Source organism: Pteropus medius, unplaced genomic scaffold, assembly GCF_902729225.1.
Source record: "Pteropus medius unplaced genomic scaffold, Ma_sr-lr_union100, whole genome shotgun sequence".
NCBI lineage: Eukaryota > Metazoa > Chordata > Mammalia > Chiroptera > Pteropodidae > Pteropus > Pteropus medius.
Genome location: NW_024350924.1, coordinates 12,012,114 through 12,040,083, shown reverse-complemented (window position 1 = coordinate 12,040,083; position 27,970 = coordinate 12,012,114). Strand labels below are relative to the sequence as shown.

At 53.6% G+C, this 27,970-nt stretch overlaps 2 protein-coding genes across 7 annotated transcripts; both read left to right on the top strand.

Annotated features, from left to right (window-relative positions):
* Positions 1-6: 6 nt before the first annotated feature.
* Positions 7-24,706, top strand: THEM5 (thioesterase superfamily member 5). 3 transcript variants are annotated; one of them, XM_039841642.1, is made up of 9 exons: positions 7-2,591; positions 3,433-3,557; positions 7,330-10,604; positions 18,725-19,606; positions 20,419-20,620; positions 21,593-21,731; positions 23,700-23,810; positions 24,085-24,209; positions 24,525-24,706. In XM_039841642.1, the coding sequence occupies exons 4-9, from the start codon at positions 19,484-19,486 to the stop codon at positions 24,566-24,568; spliced, it is 744 nt and encodes a 247-aa protein (XP_039697576.1). In that variant the 5' UTR covers positions 7-2,591; positions 3,433-3,557; positions 7,330-10,604; positions 18,725-19,483; the 3' UTR covers positions 24,569-24,706. The 3 variants fall into 3 exon arrangements, 1 of the variants encoding a protein (XP_039697576.1); XR_005648287.1 differs by lacking the exons at positions 18,725-19,606; positions 20,419-20,620; positions 21,593-21,731; ... (1 more) ...; positions 24,085-24,209; positions 24,525-24,706 and adding an exon at positions 18,090-18,104 and having other exon boundaries at positions 1,946-2,591; XR_005648286.1 differs by lacking the exons at positions 18,725-19,606; positions 20,419-20,620; positions 21,593-21,731; ... (1 more) ...; positions 24,085-24,209; positions 24,525-24,706 and adding an exon at positions 16,848-17,395 and having other exon boundaries at positions 1,946-2,591.
* C2CD4D (C2 calcium dependent domain containing 4D) lies at positions 24,085-27,961 on the top strand. 4 transcript variants are annotated; one of them, XM_039841640.1, is made up of 2 exons: positions 24,085-24,209; positions 26,666-27,961. In XM_039841640.1, exon 2 carries the CDS (start codon positions 26,753-26,755, stop codon positions 27,818-27,820), a length of 1,068 nt encoding a protein of 355 aa, XP_039697574.1. In that variant the 5' UTR covers positions 24,085-24,209; positions 26,666-26,752; the 3' UTR covers positions 27,821-27,961. The 4 variants fall into 4 exon arrangements, with proteins under 4 accessions (XP_039697574.1, XP_039697575.1, XP_039697571.1 ...); XM_039841641.1 differs by lacking the exon at positions 24,085-24,209 and adding an exon at positions 24,860-25,709; XM_039841637.1 differs by lacking the exon at positions 24,085-24,209 and adding an exon at positions 24,860-25,910 and having other exon boundaries at positions 26,781-27,961.
* The last annotated feature ends 9 nt before the right edge of the window (positions 27,962-27,970 follow it).

The following is a 27,970-nucleotide window of genomic DNA, read 5'->3' as shown; positions in this document are numbered from 1 at the left end:
CATACTCACACACTCACACACACACACTCACACACACACTCACACACTCTGCCTGCCCCCCCTCAATGAATTGGAGGCCAGCTGCTTTAACTTCTCCCTCTCCAGCTGCCAATAACAGTGACTTTGAAATAAAAATATCTTAAACGAGATGGAAATTGATGGAAAAGAAGTCTAGAAGAAGCCAGCCTAGGCTAGTATGGCAGCTCCCTGGTCCCCAGAGTCACAGGCTCCTTCTGGCTCGCATATTTACAGTCCAGAGTGTCAGCAAGAGCCATCACATATCCTGGGCCGCAGAACTGAGGAGAAGGACGGAGGAGGCATCCTGGGAGCAGGAGCCAGCACACGCATTTACTCTCATTAAAGGAGATGGGCGAGGTGGTCCCTTAACTGGTGGTGTTATCACCCAGATTCAGGGCCGGCAACTAAGACAACCACAGACATGGTAATAAATCCAGACCTATAAATTGTAAATATTTAATATGTATTTTAAAGACCGAAACATTAATTTAAAACAGAATCAAATTCTCCTGAACACATCAGTAAATAATATAACAAGCCTAATCTGGTAGTTTTTCGAAATGCCTCCAACACGAAATTATTTCTCAATGATCACAAGACTTATCATTTCACCTACACTTAACCTATTAAAATTTTTTCCTTCTGGGTTTGATTAATTTCTTTAAGATGTCAATACCTATATTTTTCTGAGGTTAGCATGTCATTTGTTGGGGGGACATTATTAGGGTTTGAACATCTCTTTATTTTTCAGTGGGGAAGGTGAATGAGTGTGTAAATAAAGCCTAAACCAAAAGAAGAGTAAAAACTAAGATGAATGGATAGATGGATTAGATGATAGATAGATAGATACATAGATAGATAGATAGATAGATAGATAGATAGATAGAAAGAATTCAATTTTTTTTAAATGCAGGAAGGAAAAAAGAGGGTCAGAAAAAACGTGTCAAATAGAATGCCAAAATAAGACAACAGAAATAAGCCTAAATAAATCACTAAATAAACTAAATATATAAATGGACCAAACCATCAGTTTAAAACTCGGTGAGAAAACCGAGTTTTAAAATGTAAAAAGCCGTAAACTGTTTTGATATGAAACATCTAAAACAGGACACAGAGAAGTTTAAAAGGAAACAAAAATATGCCGGGAAAAAGCTAACCAGAAAAGAGTTGGAATATCCAAAAAAATAATGATAATAAATTATTTTAAAAAGTAATATTAGGAATAGAGAAGGCTACTTCCTAATAATAAAAGATTCAGTTCAATAGCTGATAGGAACAGTTCTAAGTCAGTATGTACCTAGTAAAATAACTTCAAAGTATATAAACAAAATTAGTAGCATCGTAGAGAGAAACTGACAACGATCCACTTTCATAGTAGGAGATTTCAAAGCAAACTGATAGAGCAAGTAGACAAAACAAAAAATTAGAAAATTTAAACACCACGAGATAACAAGTACAATTTATTGAGCATATATAGAAGCCTGTATCCAGTAATTAGAGAAAAATACACTTTCTTCCCAAGCACACATGGGGCATTTACAAAAATTGATCATATATTGGTCCATAAATCAAATCTCAATAAATTTCAAAGAATCGGAATCTCACAGGCCAAGTTCTCTGGCCACATTCAATTAGAAGTCAAAAAGAAGAGAATTTTTTTTAAAGTCTGTAGTGAATCAGCTGCGGGAACGCTAGCTACTATTACGGCCCTGACGTTCTACTTGCTGAAATCGAGAGACTAGGTACAGTCTGCCGTGCTGCTGCTTGTCAGTGAGGGTCTTACCCCAGAATGGTCCAGAGACGGGGGCTTCTTCCCAAGTGGGGCTTCTCTATCCTCTCAGGCCTCGGTATCTTCCTTATTCACTCTTCAGGCTCCCTAATTTTTTTTTTTTTTTTCCAGTTTGGATATCATCTTTTTCTGCAAGATTTTCCATTTCATCTAAGCTTTCAAATTTATTGACACAAAGTCATTCACGGTATTCTGAATGTTGTTTTGTTTTTTTTTTTAATCTCAGCTAAATCAATAGTTACGTGTTTTTAGTCTTAATAGTATGTATTTCCGCTCTCTCTTGTTTTTCTTGATCTATCTCGCCAGAGATTATCAGTCTTCGAAAAGAGCCATCCTTTGGCTTCGTTAAGCCTCTCTGTTGTGTATGCGTTTTCTCTTTTCTCTTTCAAGTTCGCTTTTATCTTTATTACCTTTTCTGCCTCTGATACAAGTCTCAGGAAGTTGTCTAGCAAAACTGGATTAAGGAAAATGATCTGAAGCCTGTTTTCTCTGCCAACCAAACTAACCTATGCCTAAATATTACTTATATTTACAAAATTATACTCTATGAACATAGCGGTTATATCGTTTTGTATTTGCTGAGACCTTTTCTCTTAGCCTCTCTTATTAATCAAGGACTCTTTCCGATGCAAGAGCTAGAACTCAACTCACACTAGCTTAAAGAAAAGAGAGCTGTTGGCCAATGTGAATGATGTGAATGAGAAGACAGGCGTGGCCGGGTGCAGGTGTTCAGTGATGCCGTTCATGCCTCAGTCCCGCTTTCCCCTGGGTCCTTCCTCCTCAGGTACCTTTCCCAGTGTAGTCCCTTCTCACCCAGAGTAGCTCCTTCATCCACGTGGTGCTACTACTATAGGAGCGTAAATCACAGCATCCTGTTCTGCGTTGTTTCTGCCAGCTGAAATTTCTCCTTTAAAGAGATCTTTTTCACTGTAGTGCTGTATCGCCAGGATTCTCGAAGGGTGCCTCTAGCCACTACTCGCATGTAGCTATTTAAATTTAAATGTCAATCGATTAACATTAAATACATTTAAAGATTCAGTTTCTCATTCCCAGTAGCCGCATTTGCAATGCTCTGCCACCTGCGGCTACCATATTGGACCACTCAGAGAGGGAACATATCTGTCATCGTGGAAAGTTCTATCAGACAGCACTGGCTTAGCACATCAAGCTGTTACCAGAAACGTGTTGCTATTAGGTGTCTTTGTAGTGAAAGTTATCCTAAAGGGGTTGGCGAGAAATGTTGATCATGACAGACAAAATGAGGGAAGCCTCCTGGCGATCATCCCATGGCCCCGTCTTTAAAGGCTTTCAGCTCCCTTCAGACTTCGCTCTGGATCTTCGGATGGGACAGCCTGTGCCATCACAAGCTGGGATCCCTGAACCTTTGAACCTAACCCAGAAGGGCAGTCAGGGGCGCAATGCCCAGAAGCAGCCGGAGAATGGGGGGCTGCTTGGGAGCAAGGGGGACATCAGCCCCTTTAAGGAATGTTTGATCTAAGACAGTCAGCACCCACTGACATCAGGTGTCAAAAGTTTCCACCCCTTGCCATGTCCTTGACCATCTCTTGGTGTTACAGAAATCTGATAAAAACTGATTTTTTTTTTCCATTTTTTTTTTTCTGCAGACCTATCCCCATTGGCTCGGTTGTTGTGATAAATGGCCAAGTTGATAAAATTGAAGAAAGGAAAGTGTTTCTTTCCTCTAGTGTTCACAGTGCTGATGAGAAGACCCTGTACTCAGAGGCAAAAAGTAAGAAGCCGCCACTCTTTTTCTGGTTGGGTTTAGTTTGGTTTGGATGTTTTTGTTTGGTTTGGTTTTTTATTTTTCCTTTTTTTTTTTTTTTTTTCTTATTTTTGGGGCAGGGTTTGTTTTGGGGGTGTTTTTTTTGGTTTTGGTTTCATGAGAGTCATAATATTCAGAAATTTAGCTCCCTATCATCCAAGACGAAGTCAAAGGTCTATTGTACACGCCCTTAGGGAGTTTGTCAATATTGAAATTAAAATTATTATATCCTCATGACTCACATGTTTCAGGACTTCAATTGTATGCTAACATGTGCAAAATTACAGGGAAGTCACCGAGGGTCCAGTAACGTGTCTCCTCTATAAGAGTTATTTGAATAGCAAAGACGCTTGACAAACACAGAGATACCTACAGATAGGAGGCTAAAGAGAGCCTGGCAGTCTCCATCCAAACTGTATTGGTGTATGCCATAAAAAACTGCAAATGGAATTTTACTGCCACATATAAATAAGAATGAGGAAACTCCGTATGCCCGATATGGAGCCACCCCCCCTGCGTATGGAATGGGCAGCGCAAGATGCCGCCCAGCCAATGCCGTGCGTCGTAACCGTGGAAGGGACAGAGGGCTTCTTGTTCTCCTCCTGCTCTTCCTCTTTCCCGTTCACCCTTTTCTTCCTTCCTGAAGAGCCGGACATGGTAGGCTCTGGGAGAGGAGGGGTCCAGCGGAGGGGGTCAGAGCCCGCAGGGTGAGGCTGGCCTGTGGACGGGCGGGCGGTCATAATGGGAGCCAGGTTTCTCACTGTCACACAAGGGGGTTCCCATCGTGAAAAAAAGAGAGAGGACGAGAACGAAGCCCACCCTGCGGGCTGGACTCGAGGCCAGACGCGTGCGTCCTCCCGGCCCTTTGCTCGTGCACGTGACCCCGTAGTGGGCAGCTTTGTGTATCGTCGGTGGGCACAGATTTGGTTTTCCCCCCTCCAGTGTGTCGGGAGGAAACGGTTCTTCGTACTCTCACGGTTTTTCTGTAAGCTCGAAATTATTTCCCAATAAAAAGTAAGATACGGGAGGGAGGCCAAACTATCGGTATGGAATCGCATAGACTATTTCAGGAACGTCACGCCCGTGAACATCGGCTGCCCCTGGGAAGGTGACCGGGTAGGCTGGGGAGACATTCCACTGTCTGCCTTCTGTACCTTGCGTAAGCGGTTTCCTGAACGGGGTGCCAGGACAGGAGCTAGGCTTGGTGGGGCGTAAAGCTTATGCAATTCAGGAAGCCAGACTTAAGAAAAAGATTGCAAACTTGAGTACAGACATGAATATTTGTTTTCAAGGAGCAAAGAAATCACAGCATGTTACCGCTGTCTCAGAGATGCCGGTCCCTTCCTTCCCATAGAAACGCTTCCCAGTTTCTCCCTGCGCATCGCCCAACTCCCGGCTCTCACGGGGCCTTCGCACGTGAGCGGCCCCGCCAGCCTCTCGTCATTCACTTCGGATTTAGACACGTGAATTTAGATATCCAGAGCTTTTTGTTCGTTTGTATTCTTTTATTTTAACGGACCTCAGAGGGCACAGGTTTAGGTTAATCATCAACTTTGACTGAGGACACACAGTCACCACTGGTTCATGAACGGTGGTCTTTCAACTTTCTTATTCACCTATGTATTTATCTTTTTAATTGAATAATAAACACCCTGGAACCTACCATCAAACAAGAACCAGAATCTTAATCTTAGTTTATCCTGCCTAATTACTTTCCCCCATCTCCTCCTGCTTTTCCCCCCGCCCGAAGTGACTCTGCTCTAGAATTTTGTGGGTTTTATTCCTTTGTGCTTCGTTCGTTTGTTTGTTTTTGTTCTTACCACCTAAGGAATATATTATTCAGAGTTTGTTTTTGAAGTTTATAGACAAGAGATCAAGCCACATGTGCTCATCTGAGACTTGATTTTTTTTTGTCACTCGGCTTCATGGTACTGAGGTTCGCCCATGTTGCTGGCTATGCAATTTGTTTGTTTTTATTGCTGTGTAATATCCCACTGTGTGACTATGTCATGGTGGATTTCTCTCTTCTGACGGTGGGCCTCTAACTGTTACGAATGCGACTGTCGTGAACAATCTTTTTTTTTTTAATCATTTTTTTATTTTTCAGTCACAGTTGACATACAGTACTATATTAGTTCTGGTATACAACACAATGATTACACATTTGTATACCTTACAAAGTGATCACACTGATAAATCTAGGACCCATATGTAGTTGTTACAATATTATCGACTATATTCCCTATACTGTACTTTCCATCCCCGTGGCTATTTTGTAGCTGTCAATTTGTACCTCTTAATCTCTCCCCCTTTTTCACCCATCCCCCTAACCCCCTCCCCTCTGGCAGCCATCAAAACATTCTCCGTATCTGAGTTTCTGTGTCGCCTGTTTGTTTCTTTTGTTCTTTACATTCCACGTGTCAGTGAAATCAAATGGCATTTGTCTTTCTCGGTCCGACCAAGTCCACTCCACACAATACCCTCTAGGCCCATCCGTGTCGTCACAGATGGCAAGATCTCACTCTTTTTCATGGCCGAGTCACCTTCCACCAGATGTATGTACCACCTGTTCTTTCTCCACTCATCCGTTGATGGACACCTGGGTTGCTGCCACATCTCGGCCATGGTAGTGAGCACACGATGCCCCAATGTCCCTTCGAAGTAGTGTTTTGTGTTTCTTCGGATCAGTACTCAGAGGCGGGATTACAGGGTCCTTCTTTGTCTCATCATAGCTTTTGTTTTAAGTGCCTTTTGCGCTGTGAACGCTGTCATTCATGTCTCCTGGGCGTGGGCAAGAGCTTGGCGTACGCTTAGGAGTAGAATTTCTGGGCTGTAGAGTGTGAGCGTTTCAGCCTTGCAGGAGAACGTCCGATTGTTGTCTAAAGCTGTAGCAGTTCACTCCCACCAGCGATATATGAGATCCTCGTGGTCCCTACCTTCTGCAGCCATTGGTAAAATCAGACTTCCGGAAGTTTGCCAAGCCAGTGGTTAGGAAATGGAATCTCAGTGTAATGCTCATTTGCATTTCCCAGATCACATGTGGAGTCGAGCATCTCTTCGTACATTCGTTAACCACGTTCTTTCCCATTCTGCGAAACTCCTGTTTGCTCGGCTTCTTTTGCTTCCTTCCCCCGCCCCACCTCATAGTTTTCTCACTAATAGCTCTTCGCTATTTTATATTAAACCGACCTTTTCGCTGGCTACATAATCCGCACACTCTTCCCCTTTTGGCATGTAAGTTGCCTTGTATTTGCTTTAAGGTTTCTTTTTTTTAGGAACAGTAGTTTTTGATACAAACGTGGTCACGTTTGTTAAATTTTCTCCTTTACAGTCAATGCTTTCTGTGTCTTAAGAAATCCTTTTTTCTCTTCACCTAACTATCAACTGTTTGCAGGAATGATGAGTAAAAGAAGCAGGAAGAAGATCAGGAATAATTTGAATCCACAGTCATTTTAAAAACCCCGTTCCAGGCTGTGGTTTATACTTCCTGTCTCACTAAACCTTTCGGGATCATAAAAGCACCAGATGACTTCGTTGTCATTTTGCTCCCTTCTGCCCCTCTCAGCATCTCTCGTGGAAGTGGTGATGACCCACCGAGACAGTCAAAAGTTGATTCATATCTGAGGGTACAGATATGAATCGAAATGCCTTTTTTTTTTTTAATACATATTTCTACTTAAAGAATTCCCGTCAGGTTGAAGTCAATTGACTCATAATCATCTTCTGGTTTTTTGTTTAGGTTTATTTGTACAGCTGAATCTTGAAAAAAGTGAGACATGAAAGAGCTTCCGGCGAATTCCACATCACCCCGCAAAAGGTTCTCCTTCCCCAAGAGAGCCGTGGCCTCCACCCCCCACCCCCGTAGAATGAAGCCTGCTCACAGCACCTTCCCAAACCGTCTTCCCAGTACAGCCGCGGGAGCTCCGTTTCCACCTTAGAAACCATTTATAACACAGAAATACCTTGTATCCCTTTAAGATGAGTGTTTGGTCTTCCTCAAATTATCGCGGTCCTTAAGGTGACATCTGCCCCACTGCAGACTGGAGAAAAGATTCATAACTGAAACTTTTACTGCAAACTGAGCAATGCCAGGACACCAAAGGAAGGAATAACTATGTGGGCGGAGTGCGTATACACACGCGTGTATATGTGTACGTGTGTGCGTGTGTGACAACGGAGCCAGCTCTGCTGTCTCCAAACAGATCTTTCTGACTCCGGTGGGAAACACCGCTACTTCCTAAAGGAATAGACACCTCAAATCAGCTGTCTTGGATTCTGAGGCTTAAACCACTCACTTCGTTTTTAACGTAGCCTGTGCCGGTGTCATCCCGGGGAGGAGCCTGCTGCTGTAACAGACCGGGGGCGGGGGGAGGGCCGGGCCTGTAAACAGACGTTTATCGCTCGGTCCTGGAGATAGAAAGTCCAAGATCAAGGTGCCAGATTCCCACAGTCACCGTCAGGTGAGGGCTCACTCCCAGCTTCATAGCTGGCACCTCCTCACTGTGGCCTCGTGTGGAGGGAGGGGAGCCCCTTTGGTAAGGGCACCGATCCCATTCACGGGGGCTCCGCCCACACAGCCCAAAGACCTCCCAAAGGCCCCGCCCACCCACCGTCACCTCAGGCATTAGTCTTTAGTGTTCAGACCATAGCGTTACGGATGCCATAAAAAGGACCACACAGGTAGCTTCAAACCACAGAAACTCACTATCTCACAGTTCTGAAGACCGGAAGTCCAAAACCAAGCTGTCCGCAAGGCCACGCTCCCTCCGAAGGCGCTAGGGAAGGTATGTCCCGCACCTGTGTCCCAACCCGGGTGGTCTCAGGCGTCCCCTGGCTGGTAGATGAAACTCCTGTTGGATTGTACTTCACCTCCATTCACTCCATGCCTCTGGGTCACCCTTTAGTAATTCTCTCAACATTTCAAACTTCCATTGTTTTAATATTTACTCATCCTGGCCATCTGAGGTCTTTGCTGTTGCCGCTGTAATTGAGGGCAACCACGTCCGTGAACCACGCCCACAGAGGGTGAACTCAACCAGTAAATCTCTGTTCCCACTGCTCCACTAACTGTCCAGTCCCGTCTCTCTCCCCCCTCTCCTCCTGCCTCTCTATTCCCTGGGGCGCAATATTGAGATGATGCCAGTTCATAACCCGACAGTCGCCTCAAGCGTTTGAGTGAAAGGCAGAGCCCCCCTGTCTCTTTCGAAAGCTCGAAACGGTTAAGCTTAGTGAGGCCGGCATGTCGAAAGCCGAACTAGGCCAAAAGCTGGGCCTCTTGTGCCAAACAGGTAGCCAAGTTGCGGTGGATGCAAAGGAAAAGTGCTTGAAGGACGTTAAAAGGGCTGGTGCAGGGAGCACGCAAATAGGGAGAAAGAAACAACCCACCACTGCCATGGAGGAAGTTCTGGTGGCCTGGACGGAAGATCCACCTGGGAGAGGGAGCGTGGCCCCTTGGGCAGAGGGTGTGTATCTTTTGCAACCTTTATAACCAAGCTGTGAGAGGCGTTGCCTGTTGCCTCTTGCCAGCCCAGCCGCCCACGGCCCCTCTGGGCAAACCACTTGGCATCGAGGTCTTTGCGCTGCATCCTGTGGCCCAGGCTACGTGAAGACAGCCGTTTCTCTGTCTTGGCTGGTCTGAGGCCTGGCTTCTTCTCAAGCTTCCCTATGAATTCCTTCCACCCATGGCGAAGACCCAGAGCCTCAGGGGCTCCTGAGTGGAGCAGAGCCAGGACCACCCCCTCTGAGCACCCCACTTTTGCCCGTCACTCTCCACTGGGCGAAGCAAAAACTCTGAAGAGAGTAGAGTCAGCTGACTCACCGATTTTGACATGGGACAGTTTCACCCTTTCCAAGGGCCTCACTGTGGGCAGGTATCTAGGGTGTAAAATGAACCTCAGGCAGGTCTTTCCCAGAGGGAACTAGGAAAAGACGGCTGATGGGGGGGGTGTGACGAGCGAGATCTGGGGCAGATAAGCAGCAGGGATGAGCTGAGGACTGCCTTGTGGGCCAGCAGCCCGCAGGGCGAGATCCAGGCAGAGATGTAGGTTTGGCTCTTGCAATATTTTTATAATCAGTCATAACATTTAAAAGTCAGAAGGTTTCTTATGAAGCTCTGGGTTCCTGCTGCCTATCCTTGGACAATCAGAAGGACTGACACCGGGCCCGCGTTCCATCAGGGGCTCCTGAGTGGAGCAGAGCCAGGACCACCCCCTCTGAGCACCCCACTTTTGCCCGTCACTCTCCACTGAGCACAGCTGCTCCTGCCCAGCCCGCCCCCTGGCCCTTAGCTCAGGAGAAGGTCAAGAAAATGAGGGAAGCCAACCTGGGCAGAGTGTGAAGGAGCACGGAAATGGGCAGTCTGGAGCCTCCAGAAATCACCTCTGGGGCCAAGTCTTCAGGACGGACCAAGTTCACAGAGGATTAAATAGCAATGGCACTAGGAAGCCTGCTGGGGAGGTTCCTTTCTCGTCCAGAAGGGCCAGACGGAGGTCATCCTGACAGAAGCACCTCAGGGTGCTGGGATCCCCACCAACACAGCAGGCAGAGGCCGGCCTGCCTCCTGGCCACGCCGCCCCGTGTCTGGAAGGGTCATCTGAGAGGGCCTCCGGGGCCCCCCGCGACTGTGTCAGATTTCTGGAAATGTAATAATTTTCCTCTTTTGTATTTAAATATCCCACGAACTTATTTGGCGGGCAGCAGGGAAGAGGGCAGGCCGGGGGGACCGAGGGCTGCGGCACGGCCAGCTTGTGTCGGGGGGAAGCCAAGAAGGAGGGGGGCGTGAGCTGAAATGTGGGAGCCTGAAAACAGAAAGAAAGGGCCCGGGCCCGAGAAGCGATGCTGACCCCACCAAGGCCTCGGTCACCTCTGCTGCTTCGCTGGGTGACACTTGATCATCTCAGCCACGGGTCAACCCCTTCGGTCCCCCCGGACCACGGCGTCCAGCCGAACCTTGGTGGTCATCAACTCAAGGAGGAGAAGAGTTTCACGAGAAAGGAACTGTGACTACAATCTGAGGTAAGGCTGCGAACGTCATTTGTGTACCCCTAACGACATAAATACTTGAAAGTCGATTTAACCAAAACCTGTGAAACTAGAGCGGGGCAGGGATCTGTAAGAAAAAGTCCGTGTTCCTCCTCCGCTCTCCACACGACACGTCCGACTCTGGACGTGAAGGGTGTTTTCCCCGACCCCAGGCGGGTCTCCATGATCCCAGCCAGAGCCGGTGCCGGCGAAGGGCTCGGTCCCACACAATGGCGCCCCACTCATTCTGTTATGGCGTGAACGATTCTAAGACCCATGGAGCCAACTGAGATGAATTATGAGCCTTCGTTAGCCGCCGGCGACTGACTCTACCACACAGGGCTAGAGGAGATCGGCCCCGAGCTTCCCGAGGAGGCAGCTTAGAAAGCCTCCAACTACATCCTTGAATAAGCACATTACAAGAAGCAGAAGTCAGCCTTTAACATTTTGTACAAAAATAAATGTATCCAGGGGAACTCAGATCAAACAGGGCCTGGCAGACGGTTTAATCATCTACACGATGGAATGTTGTGCTTCTCCTGGGGCGGGCACCTGGAGATGTCACCTCCCTGTAACTGAGTAACTGCTCTCTCTGGGAGCTGGCGCCTGGAGACACCATCTCCCTGAAACTGCAGAATTTCCACTTTGACATGCCCCGCTGGTTGTCCAAGAGAAATCAAATCATTGATTCTCCGACTTGGAGCGGTTGGTAGTTTGTTCTGAGGACCATGAGTTTTACTGCCTGGACCCGCTTTCTGACATAGGCGGTTATCTAATTAATTACACAGGGGCCAAATAGCGACTCCAGAAATACCAGCATTAGGGGTCCTGTGATGGACGTAAGCAGCGTAGTTAACCAAGGGGATCCGTTGAACAGGTTCTCATACTAAGACCCTGTCCGCTGACGTTGTTCTTCTCTGTCACGGAGTCTCTGTCTGACCAGGGCTAAACTATCTCTGATAATACCTGAATGATTAGCATAGAAACAGCAGGTTTCGCCCAGAGCCACGCAGAGACCTCCCTGTTTCAGGAAGAGGAGATCCAGCCCTCTCCTATTCTGTAAGACCACCTCTGCTAGGGAGTTCACGGAGGTCTCTAGGTGAGAAACTGATGTCTCTAAGTCTTGCAAGTCCTTGTCTACTTGTTGACTCAGGGTCCAGTAGTTAGAATCCCCGTTACTAAGGTTGCCGCTCCAGCAGCGGTTGATCCTGCCACACCTAGGCCTACTAGTGCAGGTACTAGGATAGGCGCCCTCTTTGCAATGTGATAGGCTACGTACTGGAAATGTTCGCGGCCCCCTTCCCCGGAGTAGAAATACACTTGAGGGATAACGTGAACTAGTACACAGAAGCCGTATGTCCCCTGGGACCAGCAGTTGGAGCTGATACAGGGGGTTAGCCCGGTATTACAGGCAAACCAGGTGCCTTTGGGGCAACTAAATAAAACGGAGGAGTAGTGTCCGTGGGAGCGATGCTGTCACAATTCTGGGCGTAGGGGGAGGTGCTGAAGGGATAGCCAGCAGAGTGGGTACAAGTGCCCTGGCCTCGTAAGTCTCCCAGAGTGAGCTTTGCCAGGCTGCCCGGATGGCACATAGATCTACACTGAAAATAGGTTGGCTAGAGGTATTCACTATGGTGAATCGAATGTCGGCGTCCAGCTACCTTGACCGCGGTGGGTGTTGTGAGGATGACAGGGAAAGGTCCATCCCAGCGGGGCTCAAGAGAAGCAGGCTGTACCTTCTTCACCCAGATCCAATCACCTGGAGCGTGGTTGTGTGGCTGGACTGGATGCCGAGCGGTTGTTCTGGTGGCAGAGACCAGTTGGTGGGTCTCCTGCCGTGCGAGATGGAGGGCCTGCAAAGACTTAAGCAGTGAAAAATTATGAACTTCTGTTAGCTTTTCTTCCCCTAACTTGGGGAGGAGAGGAGAGGAGTCTTCCAAACATTATCTCATAAGGCGTGATGCCCTTACGATAGGGTGTGCACCATGCCCTTAACAGGGCAAAGGGGAGGAGGCTCACCCAGTTTTCGCCAGTTTCCGGCTTGAACTTAGTTAAGGTTTCTTTCAAGGTTCTATTCATTCTTTCTACTTGCCCTGAACTCTGTGGCCTATAAATGCAATGCAATTTCCAATTGATCCCTAACACCTTTGCTAGAGATTGGCTGGTCTGGGCGATGAACGCCGGGCCGTTGTCGGATCCCAGTGTTATGGGCAGGCCGAATCGAGGCACTATTTCTGAGACTAATTTCTTTGCTACTACCTGAGCTGTCTCCTGCTTGGTGAGAAAGGCTTCAATCCATCCTGAAAAAGTGTCGGTGAACACAAGCAAGTACTTGAATCCGAAGGTTCCCGGGCTGACCTCAGTGAAATCCAACTCCCAGTGTTCCCCCGGCGCCCGTCCACGAAGCCTCGTCCCCTGTCATACTTCCTTGGAGGGCCCTGGATTCACTTGTGCGCAGACGTGGCACCAGCTGATACCTGCTTGGCCATTCGTTGCAGCCGCGGGATGTAATAGTCTCTTTTCAACAGTTCAATTAACTTGGTCCCTCCCAGGTGAGTGCTCTGGTGAACCTGGGTGATGAGGTCTCGGCCCAAGGCCTCAGGTACTACGATGCGGCCATCCGGGAGCCTAATCCACCCAGGAGATTCCTCTTTCCCTCCCCGCTTGTTGCATAGCTCAGCTTCCCCTGGAGTGTAGGTAGGGGTGTCTGTCAGCACTCTGGGCGGTAGGGCTGGCGGAATGTCAATCGGCCCCACTGGTTTTCGGGCGGCCTCCTTTGCTGTCTGATCAGTGAAGGAGTTGCCTTGTGCTACCTCAGAGCCCGAGTTCTGGTGCCCTGGGCCGTGGATGATCATCACTTTCTTTGGCAGCCAAATTGCCTCAAGCAGGGCTGGTATTTTTTCCTTATTCTTGATTTCTTTTCCTCCCGAGGTCAGTAGCCCCCTTTCCTTATATAACGCCCCGTGTCCATGTGCCGTGGCAAAGGCACAGCTGCTGTCCGCGTAAATGTTAACAGTCTTGTTTTCACCCCACAGCAGAGCTTGAGTCACTGCTACTAGTTCAGCCCGCTGAGCTAGTTCCATGGCTTAGGGCTCGTGCCCAGATGACAGTCTTGGTGGTAACCACTGCAGCCCCAGCATACCTGACTCCTGAGACGAAGCTACTCCCATCCGTAAATAGAGTAGCGTCCAGGTTCGGCCAAGGGCTGTCTGTCAGATCCGGTCTGGTGCAGGTGACGTTCTCTGGGACCTCAAGACGGTCATGTAGGGGTTGGCGAGGGTCATCGTCAGACAGTAGGGTGGCTGGTTGAATGCAGCAGTTTTCAGGAACTGTACGTGGGGTGGGTTGAGAAGCAGGACCTGATACTGGGTGATTCGAGCATTGGAAATGCACCGGTCCGGTGGACTGCGAAGCACTGACTCAACTGCGTGTGGGGCGATGACCTGAAGGTCTGCCCCAGTGTCAGTCTTAGGGCTTCCTTGGTGAGGATTGCAGTGGCAGCCGGCGCCCTCGGACAGTTGGGCCATCCTGCTGCCACGTAGTCCAATCTTTTGGAGAAGTACGCAACTGGTCGCTTCCAGGGTCCTAGGATCTGTGTCAGGACCCCTTTCGCGATTCCCCGCACCTCGGTACCAAAGAGCTGGAATGGATTTTCCAGGTCGGGCAGGGCGAATGCAGGGGCTGTGGGCAGGGCTGCCTGCGGGGCTTCAAATGCCTTCCTTTCTTCCTTTCCCCAGGCTAAGTCCTCTCCTTTCCCTCCGGTACTGGTGTACAGGGGCTTAGCTATTTCTCCGAACCCCGGAATCCAAAGCCTGCAGTAACCTACTGCTCCCAGAAACTCTCAAACCTGTCGCTTGGTGCGCAGCTGGGGTATCCTCAGAATAGCCTCCGTCCGACTAGAGGACAGGGCCCTTTGGATTGGCTCCTTGCATGGTGGCAAGCGGGACCTTGGGCATCTTCTTGGTCTGTGCTCTATCTACCTCATCTCTATTGTTGAATACTCGGGCTCTCTCGACCAGCTCAGACAGGTTCTTTCCTTCAAACCCTTCCATCCTCTGCAATTTCTTTCTAATATCTGGGGCCGACTGACTGACAAAGGCTAAATTCACAGCCCTCCTATTATTAGGGTCCTCTGGGTCAATAGGGGTATACAACCGGTACGACTCTAAAAGTCATTCCAGGAACGTCACCGGCGATTCATCCTTAGCTTGGATGACCTCGCTTACCTGAGATAAGTTAATGGGTCGTCGGGCGGCAGACCGGAGGCCCTGGAGCAGAAGCTGGCGATACCGCTGGACGGCCTCCTTACCTTGGTCGGTGTTGGGGTCCCAAGGCGGACAGGTGTTCAGGAAAACATGCTGGACGTGGGCCGGGTCGGTGGAAGGCTGCCCGTTGGGCTCTAATACCATCCTTGCAGCCTCTCTCAGGATCCGCTCCCGCTCCTCTGAGGTAAACAGGACCTGGAGGAGTTGCTGACAATCGTCCCAAGTCGGCTGCTGGGTAAAGAAAATAGTCTCTAGGAGAGAGATTCATCCCTGGGGTTTCTCTGAGAACGAGGGGTTCTGGTGTTTCCAACTGTATAAATCGCTGGTGGAGAAAGAGACATAGACCATGAATGGCCTCTGGGTTTCTCCCCCAACCGGGGGTGCCAATTGCCGAAGCGGGGCCAGGACTGCTGCCTGGTTCGAGGAATCAGGAGCAGGGTCAGGGTCTTGTGGGGGCCGATACACAGCTCCAGTGCGGGTGTGGGGAGGGCTCCAGAGAGGTTCTGCCTCCCGGTTGGATGGAGACAGGAACGGGTTATGAGGGGAGTAAGGGGGAGGAGTAGTGATCTCGGGGTCCTCAGGGAGTTCCTGTAAGACAGGGTAAAGAGAGTTGGGTGTCTGGCCGGACGGTTTCTCCTTTTGCCCCTTCGGAGCTGAGAGAAGGGTAGGCTTGGGAGTCGCCCTTGACTCTTGACCACAGTGGCAGCCCTTCAAGTACTTGGGGGCATCGGAAACGATATCGACCCACACATCGATATATGGAGCCTGATCAGGGTGGCTGGGATCTCTGTAGATGATATCCGGCACCTGAAAGGCTGTTTGCATGTCGAGTGACCCCTCTGATGGCCGCCCTGTTCCAAATGTGGGCCACTCTAACTGGCAGAACCTTTGGAGGTCGAAGGGAGTGACATTAGCTCTGTAGGCTTGGGCTCGTCTCTTAAAATCCTTAAATTGGTTAAGGAGGCACTGCAGAGGGGTAGGACGATTCGAGGAGGAAGCCTGACCCATGTTAGTAAAGACAGGCAAGAAAAGAGAAAATCTCCACAAAAGCCAAATAAGCCAGGGCTAGGATCAGCCTCTGACCTAACGTCCAGTCGGGCAGGGCCACGGAGGCCAGACCTAAGGAAAGAATCGAACTAAGTAAACTTATGAAGCCTAAAGCAATAGGAGGGTAACGGTACATTCGGCCGGTCCGGACAGACAGACACAATACAGACGGACAAGACAAACTACAGGTGACACAAAACGCTAGCGCACCAGAAAACTGAATACCCGGGGTCAAGTCTGACGTCTCAGACCTTGACCGGACTAGGGAAGGATTGCTGCGTCCAGCCTTCCTCTAGTTCCCTTTAGGGCCCGCCGACAGACAGGTCCAAGCGCAGTCTGACTCATCGGTGAAGCTGATCTAGATGGCTCGTGCCCAGCTGTTACAGAATTAAACCTTTTTGTCCACCTGCCCTCCTGGGCGAGTCTGCCTGGCGCCCGGGGCTGAGGAACGTCTCTCAGCGGCCATCCCCTGGACGGGCAGGTCCGGGCAGGTCCTCGCCCAAGGCAGCCGGAGTCGCGGGTCTTAGGAGATCTCCCCCGCTGGAGAGATCTCGCTGGGGCCTCCAAATGTTATGGTGCGAACGATTCTAAGACCCACGGAGCCAATTGAGATGAATTATGAGCCTTCATTAGCCGCCGGCGACTGACTCTCTACCACGCAGGGTTAGAAGAGATCAGCCCCGAGCTTCTAGAGGAGGCAGCTTAGAAAGCCTCCAACTACATCCTTGAATAAGCACATTACAAGAAGCAGAAGTCAGCCTTTAACATTTTGTACAAAAATAAATGTATCCGGGGAACTCAGATCAAACAGGGCCTGGCAGACGGTTTTATCATCTGCACCTTGGAATGTTGTGCTTCTCCTGGGGTGGGCGCCTGGAGATGTCACCTCCCTGTAACTGGAGAATTCCCACTTTTACAATTTCAGAAGCCAGTAGAAAGCAGTGGGTCCCCGGGTTACCCACAGCTTCTGAGTCGGCTGCAAATCGGCCGTTCCTGCCACCACACCATCCTTGGCCTGGATCATCTGCCAGCACAGTTCCCAGAGCTCGGGGCAGCTCTGAAGCTTCCCCGCTTCTTACAGAACGAAGGCTGTGATAAAGGACACAGATGAAGAGCCACACGGAGAGGGACCCAGGGCGAGTCGTGGGACGGCTTCAGTCTCCAAGGAGTTGGGGTGTGCCGACCTGGGAGCTCTCCAAACCCCACACTTTGGGAGTTTCATGGAGGCTTCCTCGTGCAGGTGCATCATTCATTAACTCAGCTCCAGACCCTCTCCCCGTCCTGAAGGATGGAAGGAGCGGCTGAGAGTCCCAAGCTTCTGATCATGGCTTCGTCTTTCTGGTGACCAGCCCCCACCCCCGGAACCCAGCCAGAGTCACCTCATTACAACAAGGGACACTACTTTCACCCCGGAAATTCCAGGGATTTAGGAGTTCCCTGCCAGGAATGTAAAAGAGGAAATTCTTCGGTTACAGGGAGGTGACATCTCCAGGCGCCCACCCCAGGAGAAGCGCAACAGTCCAAGGTGCAGATGATAAAACCGTCTGCCAGGCCCTGTTTGATCTGAGTTCCCCGGATACATTTATCTTTGTACAAAACGTTAATGGCTAAGTTCTGCTTCTTGTAATCTGCTTATTCAAGGATGTAGTTGGAGGCTTTCGAAGCTGCCTCTTCGGGAAGCTCAGGGCTGATCTCTTCTAACCCTGCGTGGTAGAGTCAGTCACCGGCCGGCTAATAAAGGTTCATAATTAATCTCAACTGGCTCCGTGGGTCTTAGAATCATTCACGCCATAACAGAATGAGGGGCAAAGGCCAATATCTATTTTTCCTGTGATCTCAGAGGGTGCTACTTCTCCAGTCAGGTGACAAGAGGTGCAGATCCGCCCCCACCCCCACCCCTGGGCCATATGGTCTGCAAAGAGATTGACTGTGTGAGCGTGACCACACAGGCCCCACGGGGCTCTCGGGCAGTGAAACAAGGATCTCCTCTCCAGGGTCAGCTTCCGGCTCCTCTTGGGGGGATAAACATTGCCCCCCTCCCGAGCTTGCTGGGTCAGCTCCCAGGCTCCGGGGCCCCTGTGGAGCCCCTCCCCGCCCTCACTTCCTCCGACTCCACTTCAGCCCCTTCCCCTTCTCTCTCCTGTCTCTTCCTGTCCCGTCTTCCAAGTCTTCCAAATCCAGAGTCACCCGGAGAGGCTGGCGGAGGGAATGAAGCTGCCCGGCACCGTGGGGGGCCTGGGACGGGCAGAGGGCGCAGGTGACCGCCTGCTCAGGCCAACTGCTGCAGCGCGGGGGCGAAGGTGCACACTCCCCAGAACTTTCCACCTACCCAGAGATCCCCAACCTTCTGTTTCCTACGAGACTCTCTGGTTCCAAACGTTGGCAATTCATTTACATATTTTTGGTTAGACCCAGAACCTGAATCGATCAAAACACTGGTTCCCTCAGTCCTCGAGGAATTTGCGTTCAAAGCGTCACAAGAGGTGAAAATATTTATAGTCTAGTCTCCTAGCCAAATACAGAGTGTGGGATAAAACCTTTACATTTCCATATTAAATCAGTTTGGTCTTTCAGAACCTACCAAAATGTCATCATTATCATTATTATAATTCCACCTGTGCACCGTTCTGACCCTTGGGATATGCGTTATTCTAGTGAGCTAGAAACTGGTACTTTTACTTGAAAACTGGCAGTTTTAATTCAATAGAAGAAACACTATCACCAAAACAGCCCACAGCCCTGCAGATCCTGGCTGAGCGCCCCTCGCTCTCCTCCACTCAAAGCCATCCATCTTTTTTCCAGGCTTCACGGCGAAGAAGCCTCCACTGCTCCACTCCCCACGTCACCCCAGCACGGTCTGCCCTCATCACCCCTCCTTGGGGGTCTCAAAACACCAGAGTGCCCTTGCCAAGCTGCTTCCTCCTAAATGATTTTCTGTCCTCCCCTCCAAGACTTCCCCCTTCGGACCCCTATCCCCCGTGGGGACCAGCAAGTGAAGCCTTCCTGTGCTCCCCCTTGTCAGGGGTAAAAGAGGTGGGTGGCTAGGGGCTGTGACTTGGTTTCCTGAGTCCCAGAATCCCACCAAAGCTTGGGGAGCACATGCCACAAATGTTACACACACACACACACACACACACACACACCACTCCAATCAAGAGACAGCCCTCCTTACCTTGGGTTCTCCCACCGAAGCTCCAGGCCAGCTCTTCGAGCCCGTGCTCTTTCTTCACGCACTTCCCTGCTCCTTTAAGAAACACTCTTTTCTGAATTGGAGCTGGTCCTGTTAGGCCTTCACGCCTACACAGCATCCGCCCCATCCTGGGTGCAGGGTGTGGCTGGGACCAGATGAAGGCCCCCGCCATCTTCAGGTGTGTCGAACCAGTTCCACCTTGCCCCGAAATAAAAGCTGGCTGAGGAAAGTTGCGAGATACAAAAGAGAGAGGCCTGAGAGGGAGCCACACTCACAACCCCAAAGCGCCACTGAAAGGCACACACTCACTCGCCTGGCCGCTTCCTCAAGAGTCAGCCGGCAGCCTGCGGACTCCCATCCCTGTGCTCGCTATGATAAGAACGGGCTTCCAAGTGGCAGCGAGACTGGGCCACCGCAGAGCCCTCCCCGGTGGCCCCCGCGTCCTGCCCGGACTCAGCCCCACCTCAGCATTCGGATCCTCCGTAGACTCCCTGGTGAGTGGGTCCCCAGCCCAGCAGGATGGATGGCCCTTCTCCCAGGGGCCTAGGGCACAAGGAACACCCCCAAACTCCCCTTCCTAGATCGTGGCTGGCATAGGTGGGCAAGGTACTTTGGGACCCCAAGTAGCCCAGACCCAAAACTAAGACCAGGAAGACCATTTCTTCCCAGTCTGCTTTTATGTGGCCACCAGGTGAGTCGCTTCCCTCCCATGACACTGGGAGTGCTGCAGCTGATTCGAGGCATCCCCAGAGGAAGGGGCCTGTGTGTGGTCCTGGCGAGTGGCTGGCTCACTGCCTGCAGCTGGGACTGGCGTGTGAGCACCTGATGCCGGAGAGGACCCCTCCTAGTCCCACAAATGGTACCACACCTCTGTGGAAGCCCAAAGCATGCCACGACATGCACACAGCTGTAGACAGAGCCGAAGTAGCCCGTCAAGTGTGGGAGTGGTAGCCGTGGCCTTCGCCACCTGTGGTCAACCCCCTAGAGAATATAGTGTCTCATGAGGGGCTCTGAGCCGACCTTCGGCTCTCACGCTCACAGCCTGGCAGCCTTAGCCATCTTGCAGTTTCCCCATCTGTACGATGCGGCCAGCGCTAGCAGCTCGCAGGTTTTAAAACAACGGAGCAGATGCCCACAGGGGTCTCCAAACCCTGTGCAAGGAAGGAAGATGGGCCATTTCCCTCAAGGGACTCTGGCGGAGGGGACTGAGGGGCCCACGAGTGCAGGTGCACACCACCCAGAAGTCCCACAGCCCATGCAGCAGCTCCCAGGAAGCTGGCTAGTCCCCCTGATTTTTCCTGCCCAGGTCTCAATATTCTGCCCGAAGAAGACAGATTTGAAGGATTATGCCCTTCCCAACCCCAGCTGGTGTCCGGACATGCTGAGCCTGTACCAGGAATTCCTGGAGAAGACCAAGACCAATGGCTGGGTCAAAATACCCTCCTTCAAGTCCAACAAAGACCACCTCCAAGGGTTCAAGCTGCCATCCACGTTAGCAGTGACCTCCGGTAAGGCCTGGCCTGAGAGGGCACCAGGACCAGGTTCCAGCCGCCCAGCCCAGCCCCCTTCCCTGTGCTCAGAGGCACTTGGGAGGGAAGGTCACGAGCCGCCACCCGGGTTTCAGCCAGGGCTTCATTCTGGTGTCTACCTCCACCCTCCATGCCGCAGCCCCAGGCAGGTAGACGGAGTGTCCTGTCCACTCTCCAGCACCCCCGCCCTCCATCTGAAGAGAGCGCACCCTAGAGGCACCACCCAGGAACTGCCAGCTCTGCTCTCTGCCATCCTGCCTCATCCCAAGCCCCCCTCCCCCACCCCAAAAGGCCTCGGGGGCCCGTCCCCCACCGCAGGCTCGGGCACGCCATCGCGGCTCCGCCTGGGTCCACGACGCCAGCGCTGAGACTGACAGAGCCTTCTGCCTCCAGACTTCACGTGCGCGTGCGCATGCGCGTCAGCGTGCGTCCACGTGCTCTTGTCGCGCTCATCCGTGCAGGTGGCCTTCCTGCCCCGGGACGAATGGGTGGTGCAGCAGGCAGACCACCCCTGGGGTTTATGGCACGAAGCAGGGGCGCCAGAGTGATTTTTTTAAAGGAATTTGTAGCCATCCATGAAGGACATAGTTGCTGTGGTTGTCTTGGTGGGGCGGGGGTGGGTCAGAAGTTTGACTTATTTCACTGTGTGAATGACGTGAGTTACATTTTTAATTTCCAGTGTTCGAGGTCTGTGAAAGCCTTGACCTGTCCCCGACCCCCTCTGCACCTCACCCAGGACTTTCTGAACTTCCTCAGAGTTTCTCCCTCCGGAAAGGGGGGTGGGGTGGGGACAGGGCGGTGCCTCTGGTCCCCGACAGGGGGCCTGGGTGTCCTCTGGTCTTCTCCTCGACCCGTGCTTGAATGGCCTGAACGGCCGCCCTGCACCCGGAGCGGGGCCCAAGCCTTCATGCACCCCCTTCTCCAGCTGCGACACCACCTGTCTCTCCGCAGACAAAGGCGACAGCCGCCTCTTCACCAGGTGCATCCAGGTGGAAGGACAGGGCTACGAGTATGTCATTTTTTTCCAACCGTCCCAGAAGAAGTCCGTCTGTCTTTTCCAACCAGGTCCCTACCTGGAGGGGATCCCAGGGTAAGACTACAGGCTGGGACAGGGTGGGCGGCCTTGACCGCGTCCTGGGCTGGGCTTCACAGGTGGATCCCGCATGCACCAGGCCCCTGGGGCTGTACCTCTCCCTAAGGAGCCAGGTTGGGGGGTGCACTGGGCTTCAGCCTCACACTATCAGGCCTGGGAGGACGGCCGGGTCATCTGGTCCAGTCCCGCTGTGCAGGTGAGGGAGAGCCTCCTTATTGAGTCTGGGAATTTTCCGGTAAGAAGGGGTCTCAGAGGCCGCTTTGAGAGGAATGTGGTGAACTTGGAAGAGAACAAGATCTAGGATTAGGAGCCGGGCTTCCAATCCCGCTCTGCCACTTCTGGCCTTGGGACCCCATGCAAGCAGTTTAACCTCTGACCCTCAGTCTCCTTATCTAAAACCCAGGGCAATGATACCTATTTGCCAGAGTGGTACACCATTGTGGGCCGACGTGTACGTGCTCGTGCGCCATAAAGCACGACATAGCTGTCAGACACCATCTGTCCACACCACGTGTTACCCCAGGGCAAGCTCAGACACAGAGGTAAGGTAACTTGCCCGAGGTAGCACAGTCCATCAGGGTCAAATGCAGGACTCTAGTCCAGGAGCTTGCTCTCTCCACGGTGCTCTGCTGCCTCCAGACTTGGAAGAGACTCAGGAAAGAACTCGCTCTGGACATAAACACATCCACAAGATCAATCAGGCCGGCCCTGAGCCTCTTGCCAAAGGCCTAACCACCAAGTCCACGGCCGTCTGCCTTCTCCTCCATCCCTGTGTCTGCTCTGGACAGTCATTGAAGGCCGTCGATGGTGCCAGAGCTCCTGCAAGGGAGAACAAGGAGGGGGAGGAGCGGCTGCAGAGTGCCAAGGTCTGAGAAGGACTCAGGACCAGTTAAGCAGAATTCAGAGACTTAGCAGGTGTCAGCACCTCTGCAGGCGGCGGAGAGAGACCTCAGCCCTTGGTCACCGTGGCCGTCTCAGAGGCCTCTTCTGTGGGGACGCCGCTTCCCCCACGAGTGCATGCGGACACTGGGGGCCTAGGTCAGAGCCCAACACAGGCCCAGGATCGCCTCCCTTTTGAAGAAGATAAACCCCAAGAAGGCAGGGATGGGGTGAAGTGTAGCTGGCTCTTGTTTAGGGGCTCGTGGAGATGGGGCGGGGGAGGCAGAGAAGCACCTTGCAACGCTGAGGCCGGTGGACTGGGGGTGTCCAGAGAAGAGATTACAGCTGGATTGTAAACACCCCGTTCAGCCCACCTCCCGGGTAGGAAGGATCCTAGCTGTTCTCTACTGCGTCTTCCCTGTGTGTCTTCCGCTCTGCTTACGTTAGAACGCTTCGCTTCTGACGCTTCCGGTCACCAAACGCGAGGATTTTCCCCATGCCACGCGATTTTCTGCGACATCGGCTGGGTGTCCTGCAATTTAACTCAATTCTAATACTGTCTACCTGGAGATAGTGTCACATCCCACAGATGAAGGGCTCGGTCCCACAAGACTCCCCCCACTCCAGACGTTGATCGCGAGTAGTAGGTCCCCAGATGACTCACAACTTCGGTCCGATTTGGCTACAAATTAGAAGTTCCCACGACTTCTTCCTCGGGTTCAATTAATTTGCGAGAGTAGCTCACAGAACTCGAGGAAACACGTATTTATATTTACCGGTTTATTAAAGGCTGTGACAAAGGATACAGGTGAACGTCTAGGTGAAGACTGAACTTTTCTGTTAACTCTATCGGAAAAAAAATTTTTCCCGGTGAAATAAGTGAATCGTGGCAAGCGGTAGCTAACACATGCTGCAGCCACGTGGGAGGAAGCTCGGCCGGTTGTGACAGGTTCGATCGGACGAGATCGTGCTGTTTCCTTTCCTTTCCTGGAGAGAGGCAGAGGCAGGGTGGCTCCACACAGGGTTGCGGGGTCGAAGTGTCGGGGGAAGCCTGCAGCCCTGGCCTCGCTCCCCGCCCCATACCAGGTTTGCCCACGGAGGGTCCCTGATAGCCTTGGTGGACGAGGCCTTTGCTAAAACTGCCTACCTGGCCGGAGAGGGGCTGATAACGATAAGCCTCAGCATCAGGTTCCAAAAGTAAGTATGGATCCCGGGGGTGTTGGCCAAAGTCATGGCCCTTTTCAACAGTGAGGGAGTGGCCATCCTTGGCAGCGGGAGTGCTGAAGGCGGCCTGCCACTCTCCTTCCCCGGCCCTCCGACCCCGGGAGCTGGCGGGTGGCCCCTGAGCCCAGAGTCCCTTAAGTCCTTGAGGCAGGGTGGGACGAAAAGAAGGATGGGGGACACAGGGGGGTAGGGAGGGAGGCCAGGGGATCACGGTGGCGGGGATGAGCTCAGCCGCCTCCTCTCCCAGCTCGATCCCCCTGGGCTCTCTGGCTGTAATGAACATCGACGTCGAAAAGATTGAGGACCAGAAGCTTTACATGAGCTGCATCATCCAGAGCAAAGACCAGCAGACAGTCTACGCCAAGTCCTCAGGTAAACAGGTGCTTTGGCCCCAGTTCCTGTCTTGCCACCTCTACCCCCAGAGCAAGCAGAAGGGAGGGGGGTGACAAGGACCCAGTCCGGAGCTGGGCTCGGTTTTCTAGCCGGGGACTGGGCACGTCCTGCAGACACGGGTGAGGGAGGCAGAGTCGCCCCGGGATTTTTTTTTCCCCTGCGTGTGAGTTGCCCACGCTGCACCACAGGACAGGGGCCAGGTACTGGATAACTGGATGCAAATGCCCAGAGCGCCCACCGAGCTCCCGACATCTCCGCCTTGTCCCTGCCCCTCGGCTCGCCCTTCTCCTGCAGGTGTTTTCCTTCGGCTGCCTCTAGAAGAGGGGTCATCCCACTGACAGTCACCATGCCTTCAGGAGAGCCCGCCCGTGCCGGCCCTGCCTGCCTGGACCCGCCACAGACCAGGGAAGGGACCAGTGAGGCGAGGGAGGGGGCGCTTTCCTCTGAGTAAATAAAGTCTCACAGCCCTGTTTTCAGCCTAAGACCTTTCTGCAGTTGGGTAACAAAACCCTCCCTAGGTGTCCCACACCCGGCCTTCTCAGCTGGCACCAAAGGGAAGAATTCACCTGCCAGGCTCCTGGCACTGGGTGAGGTGCCGAGCACACCGCAACGAAAGACAGGACCCCTGGCCTCGAGACACACCACCTCGAGCCAGGCAGAGTCACAGTGTCCCCTCAGCTCCCCTCACCCCACCCTGGCTGCTGTCATGGGTGTAGTGCAAACCCAAAGGGAGAAAGGGGTCCATTTTACTTGATGAAAGCGATCAGAAAAGGCTTTCCAGAGGAAGCTCTGCTTGAACCGAGTCTCAAAAGTTAAGTGGTGTTCACCAGGCGGGCAGGGGACAGCAAGAGCAAAGGCACAGAGGGGCGAAAGAGCACGGTGACCTCGGGGAACAGGCAGGGCCTCAGTGGGGCAGGGGGCCGGGGCAGGCCACCAAAAGGGTTCATAAACCCTGCTGTGGAGTTTGAACTCTGTCTTGCAGATAACAGCCACTGAAAGTCACTCTGTCTGGTAGCCATTGGAATGGCTCCAGAACTGGGATAATAGGGCCAAGGCAGGGTTCCAGGGAGGAGAGCTTTGCAGAAAATGTGATTTGCGTGGCCATGGCTATAGGCTTCACCTAGGAGGGCTGGGGTGGGGCCAGTGTGGCACCAAGGGATGGAAGCTGCTGGCCCCTGATGGCCACCTCCCTCTCTGAAGCAGCCTTCCTCATCTCCCAAGCAGCTCAGGCCCAACAGAGGAGGCCAGGGGAATGAGGTTGGCTCACTGCCAGAAACCGGGCTAGAGGAAGGAGTTAAGAAGGCCTGGCTGATGGCCGCAGAGACAGAGCTGTGTTTATCCAGGAAAAGAGGTCATACGTAGGCAGTAGGCAGCACAGGCCCATGCCAGCTCCTCCCAGAAGGACTGGGCTGGGGGAGCAAGCTGGAGAGGCTCCGCACGCCTCCAGGCCAGAGGTCAGGACCCAGCGGCGGTCCACAGGTGAGGCCTGCAGTCCGGGCGCCCGCCAGAGCCCACCTTGGGCTCCAACAGCACAAGGTGACGGTGCCTCCTGGGGCCCGCTGGGGGTGGCAGGCAATCAATGCTGCCTTTGTGCTCCAAGGTTCCTCAGGCAGAAAGGAGTAGGAGGTGGCCAGGCCCCGCCCTGCAGAGTCAGGCCGCGGTGGGGCTGGGGGGTGGGGAGCAGCACCGTCGTCAGAGCTTAAGGGGGGTGACATTCTGCGCCCCCCACGTGGAGGGTACGGGGGCGGCGCGATTTCTTGGACCAGCCCTGGGCTCTGCAAGGCAGCAGCCAGGTGTGCATCCGGTCTGCCTCTGGCCTGGAGCGACCTCGAAAGGCAGAGGAGCTGGAGGAGGCAGGTGAGCTGGGGTGGAAGGATGGCTCAGCCCAGAGAAGTCCGCGGGTGGGACAGGGGAGCACAGCCCCGGCCAGGCCAGCGCCAGCGTGTGGGGAGGAGGAGGGGGGGAAGGCGTGGGGGCTCTTACAGGTTCCATACCAGACCTTGGAGGAGAGCCTGAGTGTTGAATGAGGGGAGGGGTGAGCCGCCCTGGGGGGTGCTTGTGTATGAACGGCGTCTGGGTACCTGTTTGTGACTACAGACGCTCTGATACACGGGTGTTACTCTGGCCTCCTAATAGGAGCCCGGGACTCTAGTGGGTGTGTTGGGCCTTCTACCTCTGAAGCGGGTGACACCTTTAGTGCCAGTGGGAGAGTCTGTGTCCTCGGATGTCCGAGGCCCGCATCTGAAAATGTGACTGTCTGGCCGTGGGCCCCTTCGTTTCTCCCCGGGACCCTGGGCTTCTCTGCGCTCGGTTTTTCCTACTCAAATAGGGGCCGTGCGCGGCGCCGTGGGCCCCAGGAGAGGACGCGGGGTGGCAGGGTGTCCTTCCCTAACACCACCCACGCCCACCTCCCGCTCCCCTTCTCCCCCGCCCAGCCCAGCTCCGCTGAGACTCTGCTGCGTTTGGACCCTTCTGGCCTCGAGGAGTTGACACTTCCATCCCGCCCCCTCCCTCCCCCCCGCATGTGGCTCTTGGAGAAAGCTGGCTGCGGGGTGGGGACGGTGGGGACCGCGCGGACCGCGCAGCCCGGGGCCCGGTGGGCGCTCTGCAGCCGGTTCCCTAAGCGCCGGGCCCCTGGCGCGCCCGCGCGCACCTGCCCCAACGTGCTCACCCCGGATCGCATCCCCCAGTTTTTCATCCCGCCGCGGCTCCCGGACCCCGGCGGCGCCGAGCCCCCGGCGGGGCGCGAGGCGGGCGGCCGGGGCCTGCCCGCGGCCTGCTCGCTGCCGCACCTGGCGGGCCGCGAGGGCTGGGCCTTTCTGCCCGAGAGCCCGCACACGCGCCGGCGCGAGTCCCTGTTCCACGCGCCGCCGCGCGCCCCGGCCCGCGGGCTTCCCCCGGCGCCCGCGCGGCTGCACGTCTCCGCCCCGGACCTGCGCCTCTGCTGGGCCCCCGACAGCGACACGGCCTCGTCGCCCGAGTCGTCGCCCTTCGGCTCGCCGCGGGCCCGGTCGCCCAGGCCGCCGTCGCTGTCGCCGGAGGAGGCCAGCTCGGAGGACACCAGCCCGCACGCGCCGCGCCGCGCGGGGCCACCGGCGCCACCGCTGTTCCACCTGGACTTCCTGTACTGCCAGCTGCGGCCGACCAAGGACAGCGTGCTGCGCCTCGCGCCCCGCGGCGGGCAGCTGCGGCTCTCGGCCGAGTACCAGGCCGGGCCCGGACGGCTGCGGCTGCGCCTGGTCAGCGCCGAGGGCCTGCCCTGCCCGCGGGCCGGCCCCGGGAGCGGCGGCGGCGGCGGCTGCTTCGTGGTGCTGGGGCTGCGGCCGCGCATCCGGCCGCGAGGCCAGCGGAGCCGCGTGGTCAGATGCAGTGCCAACCCCATCTTCAACGAAGACTTCTTCTTCGACGAGCTCGGGCCTTCAGAACTGGCCGCGCGCAGTCTAAAGGCCAAGGTGCTGGACAGAGGCGCAGGGCTGCGCAGGAACGTGCTGCTGGGGGAGTGCGAGACGCCCCTTATCGCCCTACTGCCCCCCTTGGGTGGGGGCCTAGGTCCAGGAGCCGCTCCCGCGCCTGCCCATCTCAGCCTGTAGACTGAGTCTGTCTTCTTCCGGAGCCTTCTCCCTGGGCCTGCGGCCCGCTCTTTCCATCCGCCCCCCACGCATTTACTTTTGCTAATAAAAGGTCTGTCTCTGGCGGGACCTGTCCCCTTCGGGGCACCCTGCACTCTCGGATCTGCAGCC

Coding starts and splice junctions, on each gene's coding strand:
- THEM5 (XM_039841642.1), top strand. CDS start 19,484: ATGATAAGAACGGGCTTCCAAGTGGCAGCGAGACTGGGCCACCGCAGA. Junction 21,732..23,699: donor TACCTGGAGGGGATCCCAGG/GTAAGACTACAG, acceptor GCCCCATACCAG/GTTTGCCCACGGAGGGTCCC. Junction 24,210..24,524: donor AGTCTACGCCAAGTCCTCAG/GTAAACAGGTGC, acceptor CTTCTCCTGCAG/GTGTTTTCCTTCGGCTGCCT.
- C2CD4D (XM_039841637.1), top strand. CDS start 25,613: ATGCCAGCTCCTCCCAGAAGGACTGGGCTGGGGGAGCAAGCTGGAGAG. Junction 25,911..26,780: donor GTGGGGCTGGGGGGTGGGGA/GCAGCACCGTCG, acceptor AAGCTGGCTGCG/GGGTGGGGACGGTGGGGACC.